Source organism: Meles meles, chromosome 7 (genome assembly GCF_922984935.1).
Source record: "Meles meles chromosome 7, mMelMel3.1 paternal haplotype, whole genome shotgun sequence".
Taxonomy (NCBI): Eukaryota; Metazoa; Chordata; class Mammalia; order Carnivora; family Mustelidae; genus Meles; species Meles meles.
The window spans coordinates 116263042-116289559 of record NC_060072.1 but is presented as its reverse complement, the minus strand read 5'-3'; the positions used below and the strand labels follow the sequence as shown (position 1 = coordinate 116289559).

The 26518-nt window shown below is 37.0% G+C and overlaps 1 protein-coding gene across 16 annotated transcripts in view; it reads left to right on the top strand.

The window, feature by feature from the left end:
• CREM (cAMP responsive element modulator) overlaps positions 1 to 26518 on the top strand; it is a 70219-nt gene that overhangs the window by 7406 nt on the left and 36295 nt on the right. For all 16 annotated transcript variants that reach the window (XM_046012128.1, XM_046012126.1, XM_046012121.1 and 13 more), the window contains exons 2-3: positions 1295 to 1391; positions 10040 to 10163. In XM_046012128.1, coding sequence (XP_045868084.1) covers positions 1348 to 1391; positions 10040 to 10163 — 168 coding nt within the window. In that variant the 5' untranslated portion in view covers positions 1295 to 1347. The remainder of the gene's footprint in view (positions 1 to 1294; positions 1392 to 10039; positions 10164 to 26518) is intronic.

The following is a 26518-nucleotide window of genomic DNA, read 5'->3' as shown; positions in this document are numbered from 1 at the left end:
TTTTGAATTCTGCACCATAAGAATGTATCACTCATTCAAAAATTAAACAAACCAAAAAGGTATTTCTAAGAGAAATATAGAAATTAGCAGTTAACTTCTCTTTTTATGTGGTGCCATGATCACTATTATTCAAATAATATAGTCAATGTTCTTTGTTTAAGTATCTGTCTCTCTCATTAAATTGCAATCTCCTGGAGAGTGGGGACATTTTATTATCTGTCTCGTCTATGTTGGTCCCTGCCCTCTAGGCTATGCAATATTTATGGAAGATTAGCTGTCCCAATGTAAAACATCAATAGAATATAACAGAATAAGGTTTAATCCAAAGGAATGGCACCATCGTTTTTGTTCATGTTGTAGGTAGCCTGGTTCAAATGTCCTACCATCTTCTGTTATTCCTATGCTGGAGGATGGGGGGTACAGAGAGTAGCTATAATCATTGTCCTAGTGTCCTTAGGCAAACCTGCTGGCTCAGTTTTAAAATGACTAGGATGGTATGACACCGTTTTAGAGGGGCCACTTAGGAGGGAACCCTGAAAGCAGTATGTCTGTGGCTAAGCCCCAGCGTTGCTGGCAGATCATAGAAGACACTTAGGTCTGCACACATTTGTCTTTTCCACGTCTACAGTAAATTAAGGGCTTCTGTTTCTTTTTCTTTTTTCTTTGCCAATTTTACTTGATTCAGCTTGTCAAATATATATTTTTAAAAGATCTTAGTAAAAAATGGGGTTTAATTTCTAGAGTGTCTAAAACAGCTTTTTAAGTGTGCTATAGACTGTTGGAGGCGATTTTAAAGGAACTGTTAATGTTCTGTTTGGAGTTAAAATTCTCTGACAAAAGTCAGTTTTGAATTTAAGGTAAATAAAAAATGGTTGACAAATTTGTTACAGTGGAACGAAGTTTAAGAAAATGATAAAAGAAATAATAAGTTCACTCAGTTTATTAAGTGATTATATTTTTACAATGGAGCTGATATTGTGAGCTATACGTGGTGTATATTAAATGATTCAGACAGCACTGCTTTCTCTTCAGTAGGAAATAACCTGAGAAATAGCACATGATTTACATTTTTTAAATTTTTTCTTAGGTGATAAGAAAATTGCAAGGAAATAATTTTGAAAAAAATACAGAGTTTCCAGCTTTCTAGTCTGTTTTTTCAGTTTCATAGAAATTAGGGTATTCTGGGGGGTATTCTTCTGATGTAGTTTTTATTTTATTTATTTATTTATTTTGAGGTGTTTGTTTGTTTTTTTTAATGAGATTTATGATCTCCTAATTCAATTTTTTACTGCAGGATAAAGAAGAAAACAGAGAAGGAACAAAGCATTGATTACAGATGTCTTAATAATGAGCAAATGTGGCAGGAAAAAATATATTAAGACAAATCTAAGGTAGGTGGGTTTATCTTCTGTTCTTTTGAAAGTTCTGCTTAGAGAGTTAAATAATGGATAAGTGAATGATGTATATATATGTAGACATGTATCCATGAATGTATATAAATGTGTGTATGTATATATATGATACTAAGAAAATATGATATAGTGTACCCTGTATGATATAATGTACCACCCAGAGTGGTCAGCCATTCAGCTGAAGTGTTCATTTTCTACTCTGTATGTGTGACGCAATGGAGGGGAGAAGTGGGCTTTAGCTTTAGCTTTTAGCTTGTGTTGCCTGCTGGTCTTTTCATTTAGAAAGGAGACCATACATAAGGATGTGGACAGAGTTTTAGTTCTCTTCCTTTCTTGCCTTTAAGTTATGCTTGTTCCTAATGTAAAACAGAACAGTTTTATCAATTTTTTTACAAAAATCCAGATAGAATTTTTCAGGTTTTCTTGTGGCTACTTTCAGAGACATTCTGGTTTATCAGTTGGATCTAGCTTTAAAAGAAAATAAATTTTCTATGACTTTTTTTGGTAAAACTATTTATAAGTAAAGAATAAAAACAACTAGTATTTTTTCCTTTCGCAGCTGGATTCTATTTTTAAAGTTTTACAAGGGGAAATATAGTTGCTTTGCAGGGTAGTTTGCTTTGCAAATATGATACAATTAAGATTTTAGAAGTTTGTTAGTTAAATGATTAGGAAACAGCCTTTGTCTTATCTTTCATTTAGATAGATTTGGTCTGTATTTCCTTTTCTATTTTTTTCTCTTGCCTTTTAAGAACACTTTCCTGGGTACCAATGAGAGCAATCCTTTAAAATGTTTTTCTGTTTTCTTCTAATTTTTTCTTCTAGTTCTGTGTCTTATATGATCTTAACACATAGGGATGCCTAAATAACTTTGGTCATTAGTTGTCTCAGTATTTCTATAATTGTGAATATAATTTTATGAATTTACCTTTGTATTTATTTCTCGAAGGTATATAATAGATTGTCTACCTGTTATGTTGTGCTGTATAAACAGTATGGTAGTGTTGTATAAATGTTTGGAGGAGTTATTGCAATATTATGTAGATGTTCTATTAAAGTTCTGGAAAATAACAGAGTAAGCAAACAAATATAGTTCTACCCTTCTAAAAGTAGTTTAACTTAGAAGTCTTTGAAAATTGTGCTAATGGGTGGATCCTATTATTTTAAAACATAGCTATCTCAACATTTATTAAACTGAATCCTAATATATTTAGAACGTATTGGGATAATATTTATTTTTCTATCAAAGAAGAAAATGGTTTGCTAAATATATATATAAAGAAGATTTCAGAAGAAATATTTAACCTTCATAAGAAAAGAATATTGCTACTACTATTAATCATTTATAAGTTTAAGTATGCCCATTTTAGCAATCTATGTTTTTTAGAATGGTGGAACCAAGTATTTGCCAGTACTTTGCTTGCTGTTAGTTTATAGTACTTAATGGACTTTTTGTTTTTGTTTTAATTGTTTATTGCTTCATCTTGTATGTATTTTTAAATATTTTATAACTTGTGATTACTGATTGGTCTTTCTAATAAGGGTTATTGTTTAAGATTAAAATATTGTTCAATTTATCAATAATTAACTTCAGTACAACTGTGTTTAACATTTGATACAGAAAGTGAGATTTTGGGGAACATATTCTTGAATACATCTCTTCAATTTGAACTATAAGATATATAGTGAACAATGAAGGATTATAATGGATTTTTGTCTTATACTTTATAAATGAATTCTATCTGGACTTAACTGAGGCTGATTTACAGGTGTTAGTTTTATATGTATATCATTTACCCTGAGTTCTGGGTAGTATATGTCCCACTGAAATACTATTTGAAAATGCCTAGTATAGTGATTGACCCATGTTGAACATTTAATTCTTAGTTGAATCTTCTTCTCTGAGTCTTGCCCTAGGGCTGGTTTTTAGTGGGTTTAGGAGGTTGTACTAGAGAGCGGTTGGATATTGATCAGTAGAATAAATAGGCTTGAAAATGATAGGGTATATATTTTCAATAGATAGCACTGGCTTTACTTTTCTGTAGATGATTTTTACCTTCAAATACATTGATTTTATTTTATTTGTTATTTTTTAAAAACCATCTTCTTCTTCTTCTTCTTCTTCTTCTTCTTCTTTTAAAAGTAATCTCTGCATCCAACATGGGGCTTGCACTCAAGAGTTTGAGATCAAGAGTTTGTGTGCTTCACTGCCCCTCAAATAAATTGATTTTAGTATCAAACTTTTACTGAATGACATGTATTGGTCACTAAACTAGGCATGCTAAAAGAATACAAATGGTATAAAATTAGAGTCCCTATATCCCAGTGTGAAAGATAAAGCATATTTGGATGAAGATTGTGACGACAATAGTTGCAGCATACTCAAAAACACATCTTTATTATAAAATGCTGTCTAAATTGGAATACTCGGGACACTGGCTGTGGAAGGAACCCTGGAGTTCACAAGACCTCTTATTCATTGTCTGCTATCTATTATGTGCCTTATAGAAAATCAATCTCTAAACCTTATTTTTTATCATTTTAGTGACATCTGACAGTTGCATAGTCTTCCCGAATAGTTGATCAGTTGGTTTATTTAACAATTATAGTAGATTCTGTACTAGGCACTGGGAATATATTAAAATATAAGATGTAATCTCTGTCCTGGAGTTGCTTATACTAGTGTTGGTACTTTGTGAATAAATGTATTATATGCTAGACAAGTGTTATAATGGAAGTATTGCATAAAATGCTTTGAGAACTCAGAATGGAGTAACTAATTCTGCCCAAGGCTATGAGAATAGGTTTTTGAAAGATGGTGTCCTTCAGCCAGGCCTTGAAAAACTGGTAGGAATTTGCCTTTTGGACAAAGAAGGGGTGAAGGGCAGTTCAGGAAGAGAGAAGAACAGATATAAAAGATTAGAACTAGGGAAATAGGATGTGTATTTGAAAGAAATCGCTTATGAGGAGACCAGAATGCAGAATGTGGGAAGAATGGAGTGACTGGAAATGAGGCCATAAAAGTAAAATGGGGTCACGTTGTGAAAGATATTGAATGTCAGTTTGGTTTGGTTATTGAGAATATGGACTTTGGAAAAAGACTTTAGTTCAAAACCTGGCTATGCTACTCTGATCAGATCAGATTGGTGGTAAGATTAAGTTCTTAACCTCCTTATGTTTCTTTGTCATTATCTCTACTTTATTATCCCTAGAAGAAGAACTGACTATCCTGATCTTATAAAGTTGTTAAGGATTAAAGCCAGTAGGCTTTTACCACATGGTAAGCACCAACAAATGGTTGTTGTGGTTATTATTATTGTAAGAAGTTTGAATTTTATCCTATGGTCAATATAGGGCTACTGAAGAGTTTTAAGCAGAGAAGTGTTTTAAGCAGAAAATGTAAACTTGAGAAAGAGAACTGTTAGCATGGATTGGAATAGGGAGATTGAGTAGTGGTAAAGAAGGGACTAACTTGTTTAGTGGGAAGAGTCATCCCACTTGGTAATGAGGCTATAGGGAACAAATGGGAGAGGGTGTTAGAGGTAACACCCAGGTGATCACTTGATGGATGGCAGAGCTTCATTTCCTGAGGTAAGAATCTCAGAGCAGGAACACATTTGTGGAGGAAGAAGAGATTAGTTTTGGACCCATTGAGTTTGAGGTACCTGTAGGATTCCTATTTGGAGATAATAGATAGGCATTTGAATATATGGTTTTGGAATTCAAGAGAAACCTCTGGACTAGAGATCTAGATTTGAGAGTGTAAGCCTGAAGCCGGTGTTTGAAACTGGAGAAATGATGACAGTACACAAAGGGAGATTTGAGAGTGAGGTGAGAAAACTAAACAGAGCCCTGAAGACATGCAATATGAAGGTTGACATTGAATAAGGGAAGGAATTAGCAAAGGAGCTTGTGGAGGAGTTGTCGGAGAATGGGATGAGAGCAGAAAATGCAATATGATGACATCAAAAAGGAAGATGCCAACAGTTTTGACTACTGCTGAGCGATCGAGCCAGATAGGACTTAAAATGAACTTAGATTTAGTGACAGATTGGTTACCTTTACTAGAGAACTTTAGTGAAGCAGAAGCCAGTTTAGGGTTGTCTAGAAATAGGTGGGAGTAAAGAAATGGATCTAATGTTGGTAATTCTTTAATGTAGTTTAGCAGTGAAAGGAAGAAGAGAGGTTCAAGACAATAGCTAGAAAGGGAACGCCTGGGTGGCTCAGTTGGTTAAGCAGCTGCCTTCGGCTCAGGTCATGATCCCAGCGTCCTGGGATCGAGTCCCACATCGGGCTCCTTGCTCAGCAGGGAGCCTGCTTCTCCCTCTGACTCTGCCTGCCACTCTGTCTGCCTGTGATCCCTCTCTCTCTCTCTCTCTCTCTCTCTCTCTCTGACAAAAAAAAAAAAAAAAAAAAGACGATAGCTAGAAAAAGACTTCTGGTTCAGCAAGTGTGTGTGTGTGTGTGTGTGTGTGTGTGTGTGTGTGTGTGTGTGTTGAGATCGAGGAGACTTAAACCTGTTTAAATCTTGATAAGAGGAACTCTTGGAGACGGGGGCAGGTAATTAATAATATAGTTCCCTTGACGAGGGTCCAAAGAACTTAAGAGTAGGGAGGCAGGAGGCAAGGTAAAATGGTGGGTATAGATGTAAATGGGTTTGCCGATTTGGTGGCAGGAAATTGAGGGAGTTCTCATCTAAGCAGGAGGCAAGTCCTTACACTGAGTGTAGGGTAGTTAGGTAAGCTTGGAGATTTGAGAAGAGGGAGAAAACTTTGAAAGAGTCATAAAGAATGGAAGAGTGAGTTCACTAGGGAAACTGTAAGATTGCTGCCCTTTTGAGGAGAGAAATAGGGAGAGAATCTCAAGTAGACTCACTGCTGAGGGTGGAGCCCACTGCAGGCTCAATCTCACAACCCTGAGATCATGACCTGAGCCAAAATCAAGAGTCTCATGCTTGGGGCGCCTGGGTAGCTCAGTGGGTTAAGCCTCTGCCTTCGGCTCAGGTCATGATCTCAGGGTCCTGGGATCGAGCCCCGCATCAGGCTCTCTGCTCAGAAAGGGAGCCTGCTTCCCCCTCCCCCTCTGCCTGCCTCTCTGCCTACTTGTGATCTCTCTTTCTCTGTCAAATAAATAAATATTTAAAAAAAAAAAAAAAGAGTCACATGCTTAACTGACTGAGCCACCCAGGTGCTCCGGAGAGGAAATCTTTTAACTCAAGTGCCAAAGTCTTCAGTTTACATCCTGGATGTGATGGAAAATGATTATCATGTGGGTGAATATAGGATGGTACACCCGATACTTTGGACCTCAGCAAGACAGGGGCTTCTGCAAAGGCACAGAGGAGGAACAGCTGACAAATCGTAGTAGGAATCAAGAGGTGTACCAGGTCAACATTCTGATCTGATTAGGTATGGGAAGACAAGCTGCTGTCTGTTGAGAGGCTGGGGTGAGGGGTGGGAGTTCCAGATAGCACATTGCAAGGGCTTGGAAGGAGAATAGGAGTTAGGAGTAAGCAACTGAATTATGGGGGGAAAGGAAGCACTAGTTATGAGAGGGATAATGAAGTACAGGAGGAGCTTCCATCTTTGACAGTGACTGGGGAGGTAGGAATGTGAGGTGTTAATGGATGTGATACAGGCATGGGTCAGGGGGCATCACGGTTTGGTCATGGCTTACAGGAAGGCCAAGCATGTTGTGTAGTCTTTAGAATGGACGGCAGCAATCATGAGAAGTAGCAGCTCAGCAGCTTAATCCAATGTTGGGATAGGAGGTTATAGTAGATGATGCCACATGCGGCAGGAAGGATGAATAGGGGTGACCACTGACCTTCCGTATATCTGCCTTTCTGCCTTTCTTCCTATTTCCAGGCCTCATGGCATCCCGATTTGGCCGATACTTAGCTCTGTGGGTTTTTGTCATTAATCTGGTACCAACTCACATACATGCTTGTAGCTTGTTGCCGTGGTGCTTAAGTGGGTAGTGATGCTCTCGAATAGAAGAAGAAATGGAAGGGAAGGGATAGGCATCTGAAAACTAGATTGAGATGCTTCATAGGAGGGGAGTGTAGACAAATACAGACTTGGGAGTCATCTACATATAGAGTTGGAGAAGCTGGAGTATGTTGATTGAAAATGCAGGGCTCGATCTCAGGACCCTGAGATCATGACCAGAGCTAAAACCAAGAGTCAGATGCCCAACCAACTGAACCACCCTGGTGTCCTCTCTCTAGAGTTTTAAAAAGTATTCTCTCTCTGGTTCCATCTGACCTTTCTAGCCCTACTTCTACCAGTCCTATTTTGCCTCCTCCTCACCGAATCTAAATAGGCTCCCTGGCACCTAGATTATCTACTACTATCTGTTACTCCATTTTGCAACCATACTCTGTACTTTCCTTCCTCTCGTAGTCCTCTTTTCCTCTTCTACCTGGTGAAATTCTTCTCATTGTTCAGTATATGTTTATATGGCCCTATTCTCAGGCAGATATAATCATTGCTTCCTATGTTTCCCAAAGTATTTTGTGCATAACATCCCTTATACAATTTAAAAAGTTACTTTACATGTGTTCCTTATGAGTCTACCTGCTAGAATTTACCAATAAGCTAAGTTTTTCCTAAATTTTAATATGCATCAGAATCTTTTAGATATAAAAAAATTTGATTCTGTAGATTTGGGGTTGAGCCTAGGAATCTGCTCCTCTACTTCCCCAATAAGTATTTTAGTTACTTCTGATAGAGATTGTCCAAGGACCAATTAATGAACGAATTCCTTCAGGGCAAGGGCTGCAGTTTATCCACTTTTGTGTTTTGGGGGCAGTCATATATATGGCGCTAAGTAAATGTTTCTAAAATGAATGGTTTAGTGAGATAGGTCTTCTAGTATATAGTGTTTGAGTTGAGATTCAAGTTCTTTAAAAGGTGTAAGAAATAGCATAAGACAACATTTCTCAAGTTGTTTTCAGAACACTACCCTTAGGACATGCCTTGTGGAAAAGAGTTTTTGGTGGTCAGATGCTTTTGGAAAATACTATTGGATCTGCACCCTTCACCTTCTGAAGGCACGCTAGCATATTTAGGCTTCTGAGAAGTTCTGCGGCAAAGAAAACCTTTTTAACCCCAGACATATAGAACTTTTTCACTGTTTCCCCCACCCTTGTTTTTAGATAATACCTTTTCATATCCTGTAGAACTAAATGTTCTGAGGTATTCTCTTTGGGAACTGTTCACATAAGCAAACATAGAGCCAGAAGAATTGGCAGTTTATGCAGGTGATCTTTACTTGCCTAGGCTGTTCTAGAAAATAAGAGATAAAGGAACTGGGGAAGAGTAAGGGAAAGACATTTTTTCATAGTAGACCGGATTTTTGTCTTTTATAGTTGCTCTAAATTGTCATGTTTAGTTAGAAGTTTTGAAATGATTTTTAATAGTGAGAAGTAACTTAAAAGCAGTATTGATGGGTTTGAGAATGGAAGGCTTGGATTCAGGTAATGACTATTGAAATGCAAAAGAATATAGTAAAGTGCAAGATGGATGAAAGAGTGCAGAATCTGGTAACTAAATCTGGAAAAAGAATTTGGATATTTTATTATTTTTAAATTTTATTTATTTTTAAAATTTTTTTTAAAGATTTTACTTATTTATTTGACAGACAGATCACAAGTAGGCAGAGAGACAGGCAGAGAGAGAGAAGGAAGCAGGCTCCCTGCTGAGCAGAGAGTCCGACGTGGGGCCCGATCCCAGGACCCTGGAATCACGACCCGAGCCAAAGGCAGAGGCTTAACCCCCTGAGCCACCCAGGCGCCCCAGGATTTGGATATTTTAATTCGAAGTTCTAAGTAGCTTGCATACTTTTTGGCTATATAATTAGACTACTAAAGTGAGAAACACATCGTATCATTGACAGTTGAAAAGATGTGTAATGGGGAATAGTCCCTGTAAGTTTTCAATATTTGATTTTGTTTATTTTGTTTGTGGTTTGTATTTCTTCTAGTAGGATAAAATTTGTTATAGTGGTTTATCGTCTATATAGAAATAAAAATCATTAAATTGATTATCATAGACAAAATTAATGTTGAAAGTTTTTCTGGAAAAATTAGATTCTCCCCTTTAATGAAATGGGAAGCTGTAGGATATGTGGTCAGCTCTGCATGATTCCATTTGAGAGGCTTGTTTATCAGAAACTGGTTAGTACTGTCAAAGCTAGGCACATCTTTATTATACTGCATTTAATTTAGACTGTGGGGAAATTCTCTGATACTATATATTATGAAGCAGGTACCTTAGGCCTTGAGAGTCATAGAATATTTATACTTAAGGTAAAATAGAAAGTCTGCTTTTTTCACTCATTTATACTGGAGGGCTTAAAATAATTATAAAGGAGACTTTATTATAAGATTAACATTTTTTTGTAATATAGCCCATAAAACATTTTACAGTGCTTCCTGCAATGGTAATGTTCATATCCTGTGAGCAGAGTTAGTTTGGAGACTTAGAACTCTACCACTGAACCCATTTCTTGAAAAGTAAGGTAGTACAATTGATGACAGAAATGAATATCAGAAAGCTAGATAAAAGCAGAGAAATCTTTCTGAAAGGGCCTTAATACTTCTTCCTTTTTTATTGTTTTTTCAGACAAATGACCATGGAAACAATTGAATCTCAGCAGGATGGAAGTGTAACAGATTCTATGGCAGAGACCGAATCTGCTCATATGCAGACCCAGACTGGTCAAAATTCAATCCCTACTTTAGCTCAGGTAAATTTAATGTAGGCAATAGGCAGGCACTGATGAGAGTTGAAACTATGTGGAAATAAGTATGTGCAGATTCTGTTTTCTTGAAGTTGATCTTAAGTTTCCCCTGTTCCCTGGTTATCAGCCATTCTTACTGATTTGATTTCAAAGAGACAATATGTATTTGAGTTACTTTGCTTTGTAACGGACACTTTGCAGTGCTCTCTCCACCACCACTGCTCTGCAAAAGGAAAAACAAAAACCTGCCCACATATGTAATCCTCAAATTACTGTTTCAGAAGGTTGGCAATTCCAAGTTGGTATAGTCTTAACTTCTCAGCTGGAAATACTACAGAAATCTTACATTTGCCTAGTATATATTTGGCTTGAGCTTTACTTCCTTTTTAGTTAGGTCTTTGAATTGGTTTCATTTAGAGACCACCAGTATGAGTTAGTGCCTGATTTTTAGCTCCTAAAACTTATTTCTGAGATATTTATAAAAATATGTAGTAAAAGCAAACAAGTTCTTTTATTTAGTTTGTCACATATTTTTTGAGTACCTACTGGCTCTCAGCACTATTTAGATGCATGGAGAAATGTAGTTTTTGGTCTTAAATATCTCATGGTTTAGTAGGGAAGATATGTACTTGAATGATAGCTCCAATAGTATAAGAAGTGCTATAAAATGTTAGGTACAGAGGAGGGAGCAGCCAGGACCAGGAGTACTTGATGGAGGATTTGCCTTTGAGCTAGATATAAAGGATCAATAGGAGTTACCACGTGGACAAGGATAGGGAAGCATATTCTAGGCCAGGGAAGAGAGTGTGCAGAGGCACACTATGGGTAGAGGGGCTAACTGGAGCCTAACATCTGGGCTGGGACGTTGAGCTGGTGAATGTAAGCAGAGGTTGTATACATTTGAGAGTATAGAGTGTCCTGGATTCTAAATATTCTTGAAGCACAGTGTTCCCTGTGTTTAGAACACTAATATTTGTGTGGACTATGTGGGGGTTGGATTGGAAGTCAACCAGCCAGTTGTGGAGACACCTTTTGTGTGGAGTCATGGTAGTGTCGGATATAGTGCAGTCATGTATGAGATTTCCTTGAAAGGAGGAGAGAGAGGACCCATATGGCTGACTGGAGGTCCAGGGGAAATACCAGGTACTTCCTGGGTTGTCTCAAGCCAGACAGGTTCCTGTGAAGTCTCTTCTTTCCCAAGACTGGCCCCAAACACCCAGCCTGCTTTTCTTTCTTCATAAGAGCTCCCTGGGGGTTTTCTCACAAGTACTCTGTGGAGCTGCATCTCCCTGGCAACACCCTTCTTTGTTACCCTAGAATACAGGCATGCAGACCTTTTGCTATTTAAAGGGGTGAGGGGAGCGGCCTTTTTCTTATTAAAAAAATGTATGTTCATTGTAGAAAATTAACAAAATATATATTATTATAAAGAAGAATTTAAAAACTACCCATAATCTTAACATCCAGAGATTTTGGGTATATATCTTTTAGTCTTAGGGTCTTTATGAAAAGAATGCAATACACATATCTTTTTTCATAAATTTGCCATCTTCTAGAGTTTTTATCACTATGATTCCTGATCTTTAATTCTGCCCTTCCTTGCTGAAGTGGTAGTTGAAAGCAAATCTTCCTTTTGCCTCCACTCCCCTCCCTTTAGATCCTGGCTCACTGACCCTCACATAGCCTATTCCCCCTCCTCTGGGCCTGCACAGTCAAAACAATACAACTCCATTGTTTAAAAATGATAATTTGCAATCCTGAGGACCTTCGGCCTGGGTGACAACCAGCTCTGTGAGTGTCAGTCAGAAGTTACTAAAGAAAAAAAAAAAAAGTTACTAAAGAGTTCCAGTAATATGAAGTTTGAAAAATAACCTTTGATTTATGAGCGTTTGGAATTGAATAGGAGTCCAGTGAATAGAAACTAGGTTTTCATAGGTAGGAGAAGAAATAAGAGGGAGAGGAGGTAGAAATTGGAAGTATAGATTCTTTAAGAAATTTTTCTGTGAAATAATAGAAAAAGATGAGTCTGTGAAACAAAGGGGTGAGGACAGGAGTATGGCAAAGTGAAGTGTTTTGAGGAAAGTGGAAGGAGAGTGACATGAGAAAGCTGAGTCAGATCTAGGGAAAAAAACCTGTGGTTTGCATTTATAATGCTTGCTTCTTTAAAAATCTCAACTAATCAAATGTTCGTATTTATTAAATCTGGATAGCAAGCTCATGGACTTGCTATGGTGTTTATTTTCTATATATCTTAAGGATCTGATCAAAGGATAAACTATGGTTTTTGTCTTTCACGTATTAGGAATGTTGAGAGATTAAGAAGTAAGCTGTGTGCTGATTCATTGTTTACTTTGGTTAACTAAGAGTTATCCTCTGTGCCATGCACGGATCATGATTTTTTGAAAAATTAGGACAAATTCTTAGCAGTCAAAATTTTCTAAACATAATTAGATTCTAAACAGTTAGGGTCTTGTGATGCCTGAAGCTCTTAATTTGTGAGTGTTCATTATGATGTGGTATTATATGATAAAAGCATTAGGAAATCAGACTGAAATCTTTATTACACCTATAATATACCTGGTGGTGGGTATTATGGAGGGCACGTATTGCATGGAGCACTGAGTGTGGTGCATAAACAATGAATTCTGTTACACTGAAAAGAAATTAAAAAAAAAAAACTATAATGTATGCTAAAAGTGACTGACTTCTTCTGAATAATTCTGATGTCCTTGTATACTTGGTACTTGTTTCATTTTTTTCAAAAAAGAACGGTTTGGTATGGTAGGACTTTATAACAATTTCCTTTTTACATGGTCAAATTATCATTAACTAGTGTGGGCGCAAAATGTGTGACGAAAAGATTCAGTCAGTTTCATCCTTTGCATCTGGTCATTTGAGAGTAGTAGTTTTGAGCACCATGGACTTTCCTGCCCATCAGGGTTACTCTGAAAATCATCCCATTCAGGAAGATCTGACAACTCGAGGCTGCTCTTGGCCCTTAGGCCTCCATGGGCACCAACTGAGGCTAGAGTTTTAAGTTTCCAGTTTTTCTGTTTTATAACTTCCCAGTTATAAATGGAATCTTTCCCTTCTACCTGCAGTCAAAAGTAAATAGAAGTCACAGTGTGATAATGTCAAAGAGCTGAAAGCAGGATTTGCCTTAAACAAATCCTGAGGGTGGCAGATAGTTGAGGTTAAATCATGACTTGGCTTTCTTCTTCCCTGGTATATATTTTATGTTGATTTATTTTTAATTGATGCTGCTTTCTTGTTTGTTAAGTGTATGTATTGCTATGTAAGACTAGTTTCTATTCCCCTGTGCCCCGGAAAACCAATTGATAATAAGTCAGAGAGTTTATTTTAAATAACCAAGCCAGGCTGTCCAAAAGCCAAAATAGTAGAAAGCAAAATAAATAAATAAATAATATACAAATATGTATGTATGTTATACACAAGTAGTTTTATTATTTTTTTTTTAAAGATTTTATTTACACAAGTAGTTTTAAATAACCACATATCCTCTGGAAATAATATAATCCTTAAATGGGTAATTAAACTTTCTTTTTTTTTTTTTTTAAAGATTTTATTTATTTGACAGACAGAGATCACAAGTAGGCAGAGAGGCAGGCAGAGGGAGAGGGAGAAGCAGGCTCCCTGTTGAGCAGAGAGCCTGATGTGGGGCTGGATCCCAGGACCCTGGGATCATGATCTGAGCTGAAGGCAGAGGCTTTAACCCTCTGAGCCACCCAGGTGCCCTAAACTTTTTTTTATAATGTAAGATTTCAAACATATACAAGATAGGATAATGCTATGTATATAAATTTATATATACATAAACTTGATAATTACTAAGATTTTGTAGCCTCATCTATCTTCTTTTTTTTTTTTCTGTTTGTTCAAGTATTTTAAGCAACTCTGCAGATCTCAGACATGTCATTTTACTCCTACTTACTTCTGGGTATGCAACTTGTAAAAGATTATGGACATTTTTTTATGTAACCAAATGTCACTGTCATACCTAATAAAATGAAGCATAATTCATTACAATGATATGCACTTCTTGTTCACATTTCCCCATTTATTTCACAAATGTGTAATCTACTCTGAAAGTAAGAGTGAGGACACCCTGAACTTTTCTTGTTGTAAGTCCCTTGGGAGTTGTTAATGTCTCCAGAAGATCTGGATAGGCAAAGTAATCCTCATGGAGCCACTGGAAAGGATGTGCTTTAAAATCAGCTTTCCAAAGCTTCGTGCATAGTAGCTGCTGCTGAAACCTGTGGGCACCTCACCTCTCAAAGCTAAATAACTCTTTTTTATAAATGACAGTTCTCTAGGTGTCAGCAAAGGTGAAAGAAGCAGCAGCAGAGAGTCCTAGAACTTGAAGGAAGCTCTGGAGATCATCAGGGTCAGCACAGTGCCTCAAGAGAATTTGTTCTAATGTAAACGTTAATCTTCCCACAGACCTGTGTGTTTTTGGAAATGAGATTATAGGGAGCAGAGAAAACCACTTGGGAATGTTGTTCAAGGATTATACTCTGCTAATCTCCTTTTTTATGCCGTCTGTTCTAAATGCAAATAGTATGTAAAGGAGCGCCTCAGAATAAAGCCGGCCTTGGCATGCAGAGAGGGATTGAAGTAGGAATGATTTAACAAAGGATACATTTTAATGTATGAGTTGTATGTTTTCTGTTTCAGTCTGGTGGGAAATTAGAATGCCGTTTCTCATTACTTTGGCTGGCTGTGCCAAAAATCCATCTTCTTGGTCCTAAGTAGGACCAGGAAGGATGTGGATGGCTATCAGAAAACAAAACAAAAATGCAACGTTTGCTATTGATAATGGGTCAGCAACATCATATTTGTATATTACAGATGGTCTGCATTGTGTTAGATTGATCTGGTATATCTACTGCCAGCTAAGTAGATATAATTTAAGCTTAGTGTTCAATTGAATCTTGTTTTTTATTTCAACATATTAATTCCCTTACTTGAGTGACTTTTGCAGAAGGAGAAAAATGTTCTTAAGATTCTGAGGTAAAAATTTTTCATTTCAGTATTGACTTTCTATTGTTCCTTATTTTTTTGTATTCCTTCCTCTGGCTCTTTTTCATTGCTTTAGTTTTTTTATATAATGTTTTACTTCACCTAGAATTCTCTCTAAAAATGAGCAAAAGTTGGAAGAAAAAGTAAAACTGAATTTTTTTCAGTAAATGCTAAATCTGTGTTGTATGATGTTCTTTAATCAACTAATTCAAGGAAATATACTGTTTTAAAATGTAACTCATTCTTGAAGATAATTAATGGTATAAGGGACATAAAAGTGGTTGGTGAACTGCTAATAGCAGAGATTATTTTGTTCAGTTTGAACAAGAATTTGTTATATATTTGTACTTGGATTTTGTAATTTTGTATGTGATAACACATTTCTTTAAAGGTTACTTTTTGGCTTTAGAATGCCCTCTGTTTTTATCTTAGTGATAATACTTTGAATAAAATTTGATATTTCAAAGATAATTTAAGCAGATATAAAGGAATCAGCCAAATTTAAGAAAAAGATTTTGTTTTTATACTTAAAATCAGAAAAATACATACAAATTAGTTTTAGTGTTGGAAAGATTGTTAAAGATTTTCTGTCATTTATAATGATATCCTTTTCTTTTCTTTTTTAATTTATGTATTTGACAGACAGAGATCACAAGTAGGCAGAGAGGCAGGCAGAGAGAGAGGAGGAAGCAGGCTCCCCGCTGAGCAGAGAGCCCTATGCGGGGCTCCATCCCAGGACCTGAGGTCATGACCTGAGCCGAAGGCAGAGGCTTTAACCCACTGAGCCACCCAGGCGCCCCTATAATGATTTTCGATGGAGTTTGGATACTTTTTGTTTGATGTTCCAAGTTATTCATAGAGAGAGGTGATTTGTCACTAGCAATAATGGGAGAACAACTGAGTATAAACATAGTTATTCTTTTTATCCTTTTCTTTATGATTTCTTTTTTGTAGTAGACTAGGGAAAGGTTTATAGGGGAGTTGTTGTTTAAGGGGTATAGAATTTCAGATTTGCAAGATGAAAATGTTCTGAATAATCTTCACAACTGTGAATATACATACTACTGAATTATATAAACTTAAAGATGGTTAAGATGGTATATTTTATTCTACATTATTTACCACAATAATGAAAAAAGAACAACGAAGGGAGTAGACATTGAAGTTTGAAGAAAAAGTGTGAATTTTTGTAGGTTCTACTTTGAATAATATTCAGAGGTTATTTTACTTTGCCTGATTTTAATTTTTTTTTTTAAAGATTTTATTTAGTTATTTGACAGAGAGAGAGCACAAGGCAGAGAGGCAGGCAGAGAGAAGGGAGGAAGCAGGCTCCCCGCCGAGCAGAGAGCCCAAAAAGTAGTTCTCCAAAAAGACATGGGAGAGAAAAACCTGCTTATGGTAGTGAATGTATTAGGTAGACACACTATCAGATAAAGATGATGCAAGCAGAAATAGTTCAGGAAAAAAATTTACCTTTAAATAAGTATATTCTATACAGCAGTAAACTTCTATTTTGGCAAATAATAAATGCCTTTATGTATTTGGTATCACATATGTTAATACACTGTGATAGGTATTGCTAGTGTAAGTTGGTCTCCTTAGGTCCTTAGAGCTTTCTAGTTTTCCCCTTTTTTTTTTTTTAAGATTTTATTTATTTATTTGACAGAGAGATCACAAATAGGCAGAGAGGCAGGCAGAGAGAGAGGAGGAAGCAGGCTCCCTACCGAGCAGAGAGCCCGATGCGGGGCTCGATCCCAGGACCCTGAGATCATGACCTGAGCCGAAGGCAGAGGCTTTAACCCACTGAGCCACCCAGGCGCCCTCTAGTTTTCCCTTTTTTAAGGGCTCATTTACTGCTTTCTACTTGGTGTAAGGAAAAAGAGTCAATGTATTCATACATATACACAGTTTGAATTAAATGTAGTTTGGTTACTTAAAAGTAGCAGTGCAAAGTATTTTTTGTACTATATTTTAACACTAAAGACACAAAATTATTTTTTAAAAAAGGTTTATTTATTTTAGAGAGAGAGAAAGAGAGCGTGAACAGGGGGGCAGAGGGAGAGGGAGAGAGAGAACCCCAAGCAGATTCCCTGCTGAGCACGGAGCCTGACATGGGGCCCGATTCCACCACACTGAAATCACAACTGGAGCCAAAACCACGAGTCAGCTGGACAACTGACTGAGCCCCCCAGGTTCCCTCAAAATTATTTTCCCAATGTTTATATATAGTTTTAAGTTAATACTTAATTGCCTGAATTCTTTGATTTTCATAGATTAAGATGAAGGAGATGAAGTGTGAAGTGCAAGTACAGTGCTTGGAATGTGCAATAATTGTTTGCGTTTATCATTCTACTAACTTGCCTCAGATGGTTAGAATGGTAGCAGTTAGGCCAGTGGTTGCAATTAGGCTTTAAGAGGAAGTGGCTTATGTTGTTTTAAAAGTATGTTGTATTAGGAATTCATTTGAAAGTAATATAACTCTACTTACTATGCTTAAATAGACCTTCAGAGGGTGTAGATAAGGAAAGCTACTGGGCACCTAGGTAACTCAGTCAGTTAAGCGCCAAGCAGAGAGCCTGATCCCAGGACCCTGAGACCACGACCTGAGCAGAAGGCAGAGGCTTAATCCATTGAGCCACCCAGGACCCCGTACCTCTCATCTTTACTGGGAAAAAAAAAGGTTGCAGTACATGCTCAATTAATTAGTTATCCTAAATGCCATGGGGCATCCTGCTCTGCAGGAAACCTGCTTCTCCCTCTTCCTCCCTCCCTCTGTTATGAATAAATACAAAAATAAAATCTTAAAAAATTCGTAGTTTTATATGCAACATTCTGATATGATGCCATGAACTTAGTTTAAATGGCATACTTTATGCTCCTAAATTTTTGTACTTTGGATTTCTTTTAAATATTTTATTTATTTGACAGAGATCACAAGTAGGTAGAGAGGCAGGCAGAGAGAGGAAGGAAAGCAAGCTCCCTGCTGAGCAGGCTTCCTGCTAAGCAGAGAGCCTGATGCAGGGCTTGATCCCAGGACCCTGGGATCATGACCTGAGCTGAAGACAGAGGCTTTAACCCACTGAGCCACCCAGACGGATTTCTTTTAAAGGGATTTTTAAATATTGCAGGAATTTCTTTATGCCATTTTGCATCTGAAAATCTAAAATATAATCTATTACTAGATTTTATATTTCATATTAAGACCAGGTTTCATTATAATGCTTTTTTAGGTGCTTAATTCGTAGACTTGCCTGTCAGAAGGTCAGAATTCTGACCTTTGGACTGAAACTGAAAAAACTTAAGGATGCAATTTAGTCCAGCCATATTTTGTCACCGATTCAGATTTTGACTTGTTTTTTTAATGTAAATCCTTGATTCTTTCTTCTTCACCTGAATTTTGGGAAGACTTTGAAAAGTATTTTATTATTATTATTTTTTTAATTTTAAAAATTTATTTATTTGACAGAGAGAGAGAGATATCACAAGTAGGCAGAGAGGCCGGCAGAGAGAGGGGGAAGCAGGCTTCTTGCTGAGCAGAGAGCCAGATGTGGGACTCAATCCCAGGACCCTCAGATCATGACCTGAGCCTCAGAGGCTTAACCCGGTGAGCCACCCAGGCGCTGGAAAAGTAATTTAACCCTTCCAAATCAGAGGATTAATGCTTGTAAATTGTTTAAGTTCCAAATTCTTGACTAAATTACTTAAATGCAACAATAATAAGAATAACAAATGTGGGTATTGAATACTCAGTCTGTGCCAGACCTTTGACTCTGTCCTCACAACAACTTTGTAGAAAGATACTGCTTTCATTCCGCCTAGCAGTGGTGGAAAATAAGGTGTAGAGAGACTGAATGAATAACTTGTCTTAGGTCACACAGCTAGTAAGAGGCAAGACCAAAATTAGAACCCAGGCTATCTGGCTTTAGATTTAATCAAGCTCTCTACTCTTTATTAATTGTAATATATAGTGTACTCAGTGTTGAACTGGACCATATAGAGGGCATTACCTTGGAAATTCCATAACAATTGAATTTAATAATAAAAATAGGTTATATATTGTTATTGCATATGTACACATATATATTATGTATATGTGTGTGTGCATAGACACATAAGCAGTACTATGCAGTACATGTTGTAAATGTACTGTATATTGTTACTCCTTCATTATTCAGTGACAAATTAAAATAGTTCTATATTTAGATCCCAACTCCCTTTCTGATCTGGGATATGTGAAGAGCATTAGAAAATTTAAATTTTATCCATTTTGATGTATTAGTAATTGTTTCCATATAATTTCTGGCATCAGTAACCATTCTATATGTTGAACCATCACTCTGGGGCCAAGAGTATGAGAGCACCCAGAGCTTTAGACTTAACATTTTATGAGATGATGAAGAAATCAGTCCCATTGCCTTTGGTAAAATCAATTTATTGAGTGTTTTCCTGGCAAGAAGCCAGTTACTTGTTATATCCACCAGATATGGAGCCAGAGTTATTATTTTTTATGTGTGGTAAAAAAATACATACAATCTGCAGTCCTAGCCAGTTTAAGTGTACAGTTTAGTGGTGTTAGTAATACAGTGTTGTGAAACAGATCTCCAGAACATTTTCATCTTGCAAATCTAAAGCTCTATGTCCATTAAACAAAAACTTTCTTTTCTTTTTGTTCTGCCTTCAGCCCTGGTAACTACCATCCTACCTTCTGTTTCTGTGAACTTAACACTTTTAGATACTTGATATAAGTGGATGCGTCAGTATTTGTCTTTTTGTGACTGGCTTATTTCACTTAGGATAAGGTCCTCAAGGTATATCTGTGTCATAGTCCGTGGTGGGATTTTTTTTCCTTTGTGAGGCTGAATAATATTCCTTTGTATGTATATACCACATTTTATTTACTATTACTATTTTAAAAGAAGTTTATTTATTATTTATTTATTTATTTATTTATTTTAAGATTTATTTATTTGACAGAGAGAGCTCACAAGTAGGCAAAGAGAGAGAGGGGGAAAGCAGGCTCCCTGCTGAGCAGAGAGCTTGATGCAGGACTCGATCCCAGGACTCTGGGTTCATGTCCTGAGCCAAAGGAAGAGGCTTAACCCACTGAGCCACCCAGACACCCCTATTTATTTTTTAAATAATTTATATACCCAATGTGAACCTCAAATCCATGATTGCAAGATCAAGAGTCCTACAGTCTTCCACATGAGCCAGCCAGATGCCTCTACTGTTACAATTCTTAAGGGTCTTTGGTGTTTTTGTTTTTTAATTTTTGTTTTTGCCAGTTCAGTACTTTGTAGGACTTACACAAAGTTATTGATAGAACAAATAAAATAATTCAAGTGAATTAAAGTTTGCTTCATAGACATTCTTATAAAGAGTTTTTTGCTTGGAAATAAAGATTAATATGAAGTTTGGGTAATAAGTGGTTTTAGGCATTCGTGGTATCTGGCTTTTGACTATACATTTTTTATCAATTATTAGAAATGATCTACATTATTGGTAAGAATAGTTTTATTATTTACTATTTGTTTTCACAAGATGTCTGTTGGGTATATGTTCTTTTGGGCTCTGATCTCACTGAAACTTCATTATGTACTTGCACCTGACTAGTGATTATGACCAATTTTAGTTTCAGTCTTACTGAAGGCAACTATAGGATTGATATTTAAAAGTCCTGGAGTTAAAAGAATTTTAACTGCTACAAAGATAATGTTCATTTTCATAATGCTTTTAAAATATGATAAATTAAACACATATTGGTTAGAATATAAAATGATACTCCTATTGCTACAAATAGAAAACTAAAGATACTCTATGGATTAGGTAGGAAAAACAAATCAGCTAGAGCATTGTTTTTCAAAGATTAAAGAATCTCTAATTTTAATTTGTCCTCAAAAGATCATCACTGCTGGGGCGCCTGGGTGGCTCAGTGGGTTAAGCCGCTGCCTTTGGCTCAGGTCGTGATCTCACGGTCCTGGGATCGAGTCCCGCATGGGGCTCTCTGCTCGGCGGGGAGCCTGCTTCCTCCTCTCTCTCTCTCTCTCTCTCTCTCTCTCTGTCTGCCTCTCTGCCTACTTGTGATCTCTCTGTCAAATAAATAAATAAAATCTTTAAAAAAAAAAAAAGATCATCACTGCTTATTGGAAATATAATGAAAATAGACTCTATAATTAAGCATAATTTAATTTTGATATTTGCTTTGCTTTCAAGGGAGAATTTTTTAAAATATTTATTTATTTGAGCAAGAAAGAGAGAGCGAGCCTGAGTGAGGGGAGGGGCAGAGGGAGAGGGAGAAACAGACTCCCCTATGAGCAAGGAGCCCGATGTGAGGCTTGATCTCAGTATCCTGGGATCATTACCTGAGTTGAAGGCAGATGCTTAACCAACTGAGCCACCCAGACACCCCGCAAGGGGAGAATTTTTTTAAAAAGACTTAATAAGCCATTTATATATATATATTATATATATATATATGTATATATATCTACGTATATATATACATATATATATGTATAATATATATATTATATATATTTTATATATTTTATATATATATATAATATATATATATATATTAAGATTTTACTTATTTATTTGACAGACAGAGATCCCAAGTAGGCAGAGAGGCAGGCAGAGAGAGAGAGAGAGGAGGAAGCAGGCTCCCGGCTGAGCAGAGAACCTGATGTGGGGTTCGATCCCAAGACCCTGGGATCATGACCTGGGCCGAAGGCAGAGGCTTTAACCCACTGAGCCACCCAGGCGCCCCGCCATTTATATTTATAATACCAGAAACAGTGATCTACTTCCCCCTTCTCATTTTATTTGGATTATAGATTTCAGATGGCATTTGTTTATGCTCTATACATACAAAAAGCATGTGAGGCAATAGCATTCCCGTGTAATTCTCTTTAGAATTTTAACATAGTAGATATACAAATATGAGTCTTATGTGGTTAACTCTGTTATCAATAAATATTTTCAACTGAAATTCTTAAGGTAAATCACGTAAAAAAAATTTTTTTATAATTTAACTTATTTATTTGAGAGAAAGCAAGTGTGTGTGAACAGGGGGAGGGTCAGAGGGAGAAAGCGAGAGAGAAGCAGACTCCCTGCTGAGCCAGGTGCCTGACATGGTGCTTGATCCCAGGACCCTGGGATCATGACGTGACCTGAAGGCAGATGCTTAACCCACTGAGCCACACAGGTGCCCATAAAATTAAGTAAAATTTAACTGTATTGAATTTTGCAATCTGTTAGCCACACTTTAAAAAAAAAACAAAACGGCAATGGGAAAGAAAGACACTAAAATGAGACCAACTCTACATTTTTCATTTTGTGTTCTCTTTATTTAATGCAATTAAGCACAACTTTAAAAAAATAAAATGAGCCCGCCTGGGTGGCTCAGCAGGTTAAAGCCTCTGCCTTCAGCTCAGGTCATGATCCCAGGATTCTGGGATCGAGCCCCACATCGGGCTCTTTGCTCAGCCGGGAGCCTGCTTCCTCCTCTCTTTCTGCCTGCCTCTCTGCCTGCTTGTGATCTCTGACTTTCAAATAAATAAATAAAATCTTTAAAAAAAATAAATGAAATATTTTGCATCTATATCCAAGTGTTCACTCTCATTATTTTCCTGTTTTCAACCTTAAAAATATTTGAAATATTCTGTAAACACTTCTTTTTCTTACAGAAGAAACAGACTTTTAAGAATTTTGTCTTAGACACAGAAATCAAGATAGTTTTCCAACTTCGTGCTTGTAATAGTGTATTTCAATTGTAGTCCTTTAAAATTAAAATAGGCAAGGTATAGATTTTATTTCTCAGGAGCAGAATTGATAGTGAAATCTGCTATATTGTGAATTCACATTTTTTCATCCTTTATTAACTGTCTTGAATGCAGGCCCAGTAGCTCTGTGACATTTGCAGCTGTACTGTGACATCATAAACCCCATCATAAGGGAACCTGGCTACAGACTGGAGGTAGTCTACTAGGTGCTAATCAAGTGCCATGTTACAACATTGTGAGGTTTTCCCAGTTACAAGTGTCATTATAAGGATTTTTTTTTAATTGCAAAGCCAAGTAAGGCCGTCAATTGCATCATCTTAACTTCAGATTAACTACTGCCTATAGTGGGGTTGTTGGTGGATGTGGTGGCATCAGCATAATCTATGTTTCAGGCATCCTGTAGAAGAGGATTATTCAGGGGATCTGGAAGAAAAGGTAAATCACGTCTACTATGAGTTCATTCTACGCACTTCTAGAGCCTCATAAAAAGAGGTATAAAAATTATAGAATATAAAATACACCCATTTTATTTATTTATGTTTTTGAGCAGCTGCCTACATGATTGTTAGAAAGTGACGAATATACTCCTAGATCTTCCTCTGGCCTTCTCCCTCTCTTCATTTAGGCTTTTTATGCAAATGTTCCCTGCTCTGAGAAGCTTTCCACAACAGGTATATTTTGAGTAGCCTCCTTCCACACTACCCCTGCCTTGTAACTCTGATTCCTTACCTTGCTTCATTTTTCTTTTAAGAATTTAACACCAGTAAAAATGTTGTATTTGTCTTCATCTGTTTTCTGTATCTTTCTGATGGAGGAGAGCAGAAACTTTTCTTGTTCATTGCTATGTCCCTACTGTCTAGACTGGCCCACACAGCAGATTCCTGATAAATATTTGTTGAGAGAATAAAAGAATGAGTTAATTCATAAATATGACCTGCTTTTGTGATATTTTTTGTATATTAATTCTTAGAATATTTGATGTTTATGAGAAATTTTTTAATAGATTTTATTTATTTATTTACTTGGGAGAGAGAGACAGAAAGCAAAAGAAATAGTGAGAGAGTATGAGTGGTTAGGAGGGGGAGAAGCAGGCTCCCCACCCAGCAGGGAGCCTGATGCAGGGCTCTATCCCAGAACTCTGGGATCACGACCAAGCCGAAGGCAGATGCCTAACTGACTCAGCCACATAGGTGCCCCAGAAATATTTATTTCTGCCTGCAGTATTCATATGTTAGTTCAGATGAACTAATGTTTGTATCCCTATACTCGTGTCTTTTAGGAAAAACTATTCTCTTTTTCCAGAGCTTCTTTAGACTTCGGTTTGCACTTTAGGAATAACGTAATTATAATACTCTTAATAGATTGCTCTTAGTATTTCTCAGATCTTTGTTTTCTAGCTCGAAAGCGTCAGTTGCAAAATTCTCCTTGCTTATTACCACTTCCACCATTGCTTTCAATGTAGCCTACCTAAAACTGAATGTGCCACCTTACACAAAACACAAAGATGCTTCTTTCTTTACCTACTTTTAGCTTTGGAGACTACATGCATGTCCTTGAATCACTGCCAGTGTTCCTTCTATGTCACCTGTGTAAAATACCCTACTTTAAGGATGCTGTAGATTCCACTGTGGCTCATGTGCTCAGTATAATCATATAATAATACTGAAATGCTAAAGGTAGGGAGCCACGTGAATTTTTTTTTTTTTTTTTTAATGTGTAGCAGTGAAGTTTAGCCGGTTTACCAATACAGTGATAGGCTTAGTAGTGGTCACCAGTTTTGGCAAAACCAGTGAGTATAGAATGTCTGAATATGGAATGTTTCTATATCTAAGGATTTTTTTTTTTTTAAGGATACATCTGAATTCTCTAGAGTATGTCATTTGTGTAGGTTCTCAGCCTGTATTTCCACAGTTTAACACAAGAGTTGTCTCATGAGCTTTTGTGCTGTCCAGAGTTTGGACATAGAGAAGTTTCGCTGTAGTTACAGAATTCCTATAACTTATCTCCAGAATTCTAGGAGTATAGTTTTGTATTAGTGGCTACAGCTCCTTTTCCGCAGCAGGTATTCTTAACACCAAGCCATTTTGATAGAGTGATTATTGAATAATTTAAAATCTTGAAAATTATACTTGAAAGGTAATTAAAGCAACTTGAAGCAAGATTTGTCTTTATCAAAACCTCACAGATCTTTCTTGAGTTCAGTTGTTCAGAATATCTGATGTCTTTAAAGCTGGGCTATTTCCCCACAGAAAATGATTGTGGGCGCTATCCAGCATTTTAATCCACAGGTCCGATCTATAATACCAGTAGTACTCTTGGGTGTAATTCTTAATATATTTCACTCAGTCTATGACTCTCCAACTCTCTCTCAGGCTTTGGGTTATGGTGGTGCGGGTTGTGCTGCTGTGCTGTAGTTGAAATCACAGCCTGCTCCAGTGCTCACTTCTTTACACTGTGAGTGGGGGTCTAAGGGCTGCATTGGGATAGAGCAGCGGTTTCCAAAATGTGGTGTGTGGAACCCTAGGGGAGACTTTCAGGAGGTTTGGGAGGACTAGACTATTTTCATAATAATGTTAAGATTTATTTTCCCTTTTCTCTGTAATAATATTTACACTGATGGTGTAAAAACAGAAGAGGTTGGGAGTAAAGCTGTTGGTGCCTTAGCATGAATCAAGTCAGTGACATCAAACTATACCAGTAATCATTGTATTCTTCACCGTCATTCACTTGCAGTTAAAAAAACACAAACCAACACATCAGTTTCATTTAAACAATTTTTTAAAGGATTTTACGGATTTATTTGAGATGAAATACCACGATGAAGCTGTAAATAGTACCAGTTGGGGGTCGCCTGGGTGGCTCAGTGGGTTAAAGCCTCTGCCTTCGGCTCAGGTCATGATCCTGGGGTCCTGGGATCAAGCCCCGAATCGGGCTCTCTGCTCAGTGGGGAGCCTGCTTCCTCCTCTCTCTCTCTGCCTGCCTCTCTGCCTACTTGTGATCTCTATCTGTCAAATAAATAAATAAAAATCTTTAAAAAAAAATAGTACCAATTGTATCAAGCCTTGATCCTTGAGTACATGTTGTTTTAATATTCTGTGTTATGAAATTGGTATGTTTACTGAAAGCATTTCTGCTGTGCAGTAAAGACTGATGGTGTTCTTGAAGAAAAACACTTGTGTAATTGAGTGGTGAAATGAACTAGCTGAGTTTTTTCCTGTAGGACATCAGTTTTCTCTGAAGAATAGCCAATAGCCAAAGTATGGCTATTCAAACTTGAGTGTTTGGAAAACATTTTTTTTTTAAGATTTTATTTATTTATTTGACAGAAAGAGAGATCACAAGTAGGCAGGAGGCAGACAGAGACAGAGGGGGAGGCAGGCTCCCTGCTGAACAGAGGGCCCGATGCGGGGCTTGATCCCAGGACCCTGAGACCATGACCTGAGCCGAAAGCAGAGGCTTAACCACTGAGCCCCCCAGGTGCCCCTGGAAAACATTTTCTTAAAAGCAAATGAAGTAAGCTTGTCACTTCAAGGAAAA